The 4,235-nt window shown below is 36.8% G+C and overlaps 1 protein-coding gene across 1 annotated transcript; it reads right to left on the bottom strand.

Moving 5' to 3' along the window:
- Positions 1-2,186: 2,186 nt before the first annotated feature.
- On the bottom strand, positions 2,187-3,595 carry LOC126610221 (zinc finger protein ZAT9-like). The gene has a single exon (XM_050278223.1). It carries the CDS (start codon positions 3,462-3,464, stop codon positions 2,310-2,312), a length of 1,155 nt encoding a protein of 384 aa, XP_050134180.1. The 5' UTR covers positions 3,465-3,595; the 3' UTR covers positions 2,187-2,309.
- Between the last annotated feature and the right edge of the window lie 640 nt (positions 3,596-4,235).

Below are 4,235 nucleotides of genomic sequence, written 5' to 3'. Positions count from 1 at the left end.
GATATTATATTTACAGCTATGATTATTACTATGTTGATTAGAGTTATCGAATCTTTGTGGCACGATTATATTTATGTTATTTGCTCATCATTGCAGCACCCCGGTGTTAGTACTCGCCACAGGACCAGTCCTTCACGTGTATGTTCACATCCGCACCGTTCGCTTGCCTTGGATCCAAGTTAGGTGCCAGTCTTGTCATACATATTGCATTAGGCAATTCTGACTCGTATGTGATCGTGCTTCGGCACCAGCCTTCACGTGATCGTAGTACTAGAGCGTATTGAGTACATCCAGTCTTGTTCATGTCAGAAATTATCTGTATTTTCTTATTATACGTAGTACGTATATTTTTGGAAACTATACTTGATTTTACGGCGAGGAGTTATAATGTTTTTAAAAGGTTTTTACAAAACGTTATTTTCTGACTCACTCAACTTTGTTTTTCACCCCTCCAGGTTTAGTAGTTGTGCTTACGTGTAAATGAGGATTCTGGCAAATCTCAGGAGATGGTTATCTTCAGTGGTATAACCCTCATCCTATTTACCATACTATCGTATGCTCTGACATCACGTATGAAATGAGTTCAATCCCGCTCACCCCTACACTCTTTTGATTAGGCACTTTTAGGTTTAAATTTATTCACATCTTTTTTTCACTACACTACACTTTATGGCTTTGTCACCCTCTAGGTGTTGGTCAGCACAACTCGATTCGGAGTCCAAGTGAACATTCTGGTTCGGGGTGTCACATTAGTGTATCATTGTATAAAAATGGAGTGATTGAGTTTCTAAAGTTTCTTAGCATTTCATTTTCAAAGTAATTTTTCACTTAGTCTTACATTCTAGTGGTATTTAGTAGCTTTATTTCGTTGTGTCAAAATCTTCAAAGTAATTTAAATTGTATTATTCGAAGTTTGAAAACCAACCTCGACGTCTCATTCTTTTTTTTTTTTTTGGCCCTTTGTGACTGAAACTTATGAACATAAAAATGATTTATTTTCTCTGGTCAGATATCTATGGTTCGGCCTATTGAGTAATCCAAACTCCAACCCCTCCGGTCACATTTCATAACAAATGCTCATCAACATTGGAAAGCCAAAAAGGGGGGGGAAAAAAAAGCAACCAGCAATTGCGACCTATATATTTTGTTATACAATAATATTGAGATAAAAGTTTGAGTTTAGCCACACAATAAGTTAATAATAGTTTGATATTGAACTCGTAATTCATAAGAGTTCAACATAAAACTTTACACTTAAAAGTGAATAAATTAAATAATAATTTTGCCAAGTAAGTATAAACAGAGAAAATTTCAACTTTTAGTTGCGGTTGTAAAAAGTAATAATCCAAAAAAGAATATGCTTGATTTCAAGGGATTAGCATCTTTAAAAACTCAATTACATGACTAAATACATTCGATCAGTGCGAGTTGATTAAGAAATTAAAAGAAATGGGCAAGAAACTGCCATTTTTGGTGTAAATACAAATTAAAAGTCTGAGATTTCCGCATTTTTCCTTTTTTCTCACAATCCAACCTTTTGAAGACAACCCACATCTGGAAAACGTACTTTCTGTTTTGGTGGGTAATTAATGAAAATTCAGATTCATTTCCCCAATATTATGGTCATTAAAAAGTCTCTAGCTCGGAAAATATGATTAAATTAGTTGGCTAGAACAACTGTGTGTCACCCTCATACCCTCTTTAACGTAGGTTAGTTGGCCAGAGGAATAGTGTGTCGTCTCTATACACTCATGTTTCAATTCTAATTTCAGTATAATAGATTAGTACATAATGAGGAAATATAAAAAAAGAAAATCCAAATCTTTACTGGGTATGCAGATCTGCGATGCAAGTAAAGCTTACAACAGTATCAGAGAGACTGAGACAAAGTAGTAGAGAGGGCAGGCAGATACGTGAGTGAGAATTAGTTTCCTCTTCCTCCTCATGAACTGTGAAATGTCAGTAGTGAAAGATGTTGGGTTGCTTTTATCATTTTTAATGACAAAAACAAACACGGGTTGCTCAACCTCTTCTGAGAATGACTTTTTCCCAATTAAAAAAAAAAGAGTTGGAGCAGTTAGTTTGAACTGCTTGGAAACAAATACGCATGACCAGAATGAATGCTACTTAATTCTACAGCTACAGAACTCTATAATTAAAAAAAAAAAAAAAAACTCAGAAAAACATATGAATATTTGAACTGGGAAGTTCATGAATTGTTAGAATTATGAATGAACAATTTCTATGAATTATAACAAACAACCAATTGGCATAACAAGTTTGGAACGACAACATAACCAGTTTCAGCTTCATCTTCTAATGTGGTTCACAAACTCTGAATCAGAAACTGCAGAGAGCTCGATTTGGCCGATGTCATCATCGTCAAAAGGAGCAGGAAGATTAAGATCTATCAAACTATCACCAAGCTTAGTTAAACTCTTCAATGGAGGACTACTATTGCTTGCTTCTGCTGCAGAACCACTCATCACATGAGATCTTTTGTGCCCGCCAAGCGCTTGACCAGAGGAAAAAACTCTAAAACAAACTGGGCATTCATGAATTTTTCGTTCAGCCACAGAGGAAGAATTTCCTGCCACATTATAATTTTCTTGCTCCAATTCGGGCTTGTAAATGGGGTTCGCATTCAAAGCCATAATCTTCTTGTGGCTTGCTCTGTGACCACCAAGAGCCTGATAAGATTTAAGAACTTTGTTGCACGTTTCACATTTGTATTTCCCTCGAGCAGTTCTAGTTCTGGGTAAGTTGATCAGATGCTCCTCAGAATCATCCGTGTCCTCCGTTGATCTTTCCACTTCATCGTCTTTTTCTTGTTCTTGTTCATGTTGGTGGTGGCGGTCTTGTTTTTTCCATTTGTCTCTCGACAACATCATGAGGCAGAAGGCGACATCTTCCTCTTTGGTGGCATCGGAAATTGAACTTACGGGTTCCGGATCGAAAGAATCGGCCTTGCTGCTGACCACCTTGTTCTTGAGCTTAATTTTCTTGAAAGATTCGAGCTTTTGATGATGGTGATACTGACTATGATTTTGATGATGATGAAGCGCCATCATGGAGGATTTTCGTGTTCTTTTAGATCGTCTCCGAGTTGGGCTCTTGGACGACTCGGTCTCACTCTCTTTGTCTTGAAGAACAATAGACCCAGCATGGATGACAAAAGAAAACTCAGGATCCACTAGCTTTATGCTTCTCTTTGGATTCTCACTCAAACCATAAATCATATCATCATCATGTTCTTCTTCATCGTCTGAAGACAACGGAGAAGAAGCTGAAGCTGAATCGCACAGCTCATCAATGGTCAGCTGGGTTTGTTCTCGATTCGCTTCTTCGTCTTCATCTTCCGGTTTCTGAGGAATCGGATGGTTCATGACGTGAGACCTCATGTGACCCCCCAAGGCTCTGCCATTGGGGAAGCTCCTCATGCAAATCTTACACCGCTTCTCCATTGCAATTTACCCAAAAACAGTAAAATTTAATCAATCAAACCACAGACCAAAAAACTGAGCAAAACAAAGCAATTGTGAGCTCTCCTTTCTTTCATGGAGACAAGGTAGTGGAAGGAAGCCACCAAAAGAGAGATATGCAAACCGACAATTTATTTTTATCTTTAATAAATAATTCACAGGAAAAAAGGGTGTTTTTGGGTTTTGAATTTTTTTGGTCTATTAAAAAGGGCAAAAATTTACTTTAAATTAAGATTATAATTAATTAAAAGCGTATCCATGAAGGTAGAAACTTGAAAGAGGGCACATGTAACATGCGAAGCTAGAGAGATTTTTCAGTGTGACCGTCACACAAAGTGGTACACCACGTTTCCTTATATAAATAGTAGATTATGTGTGTTAAAAAGTTAATAATTTAAAAATTAAAATTTTTCACCACTTGCATAAAAAACATGTGGTGTACCATCCGCGTTCCAGTCACAACTAAAAATTTCTCGCGAAGCTGGCCCATTTCTATTTTTATTCCTCTTTCCCCACGGATTTGGTTGCCATCCTGATTCTCTTTGTGAGAATCCTTATGATTCTTATATTCTATTCATGCGGTCAGAAGTCATTTTGAATTTTTTTTAATTTAAACCTAAAAACCAACAGTATGTAATGATTTTTTATCATACGATGTACGATTAACGAATAAGATGTGAAAATCCTCACAAAGAGGATCCCAGTCCTTCCCCTACATTGCCTCCTTTATTTTCACCATTTTCTTTGGTTTCC

Source organism: Malus sylvestris, chromosome 2 (assembly GCF_916048215.2).
Source record: "Malus sylvestris chromosome 2, drMalSylv7.2, whole genome shotgun sequence".
Lineage (NCBI taxonomy): Eukaryota > Viridiplantae > Streptophyta > Magnoliopsida > Rosales > Rosaceae > Malus > Malus sylvestris.
The sequence above is the reverse complement of the archived record's forward strand: the minus strand, read 5'-3'. Positions and strand labels throughout refer to the sequence as shown.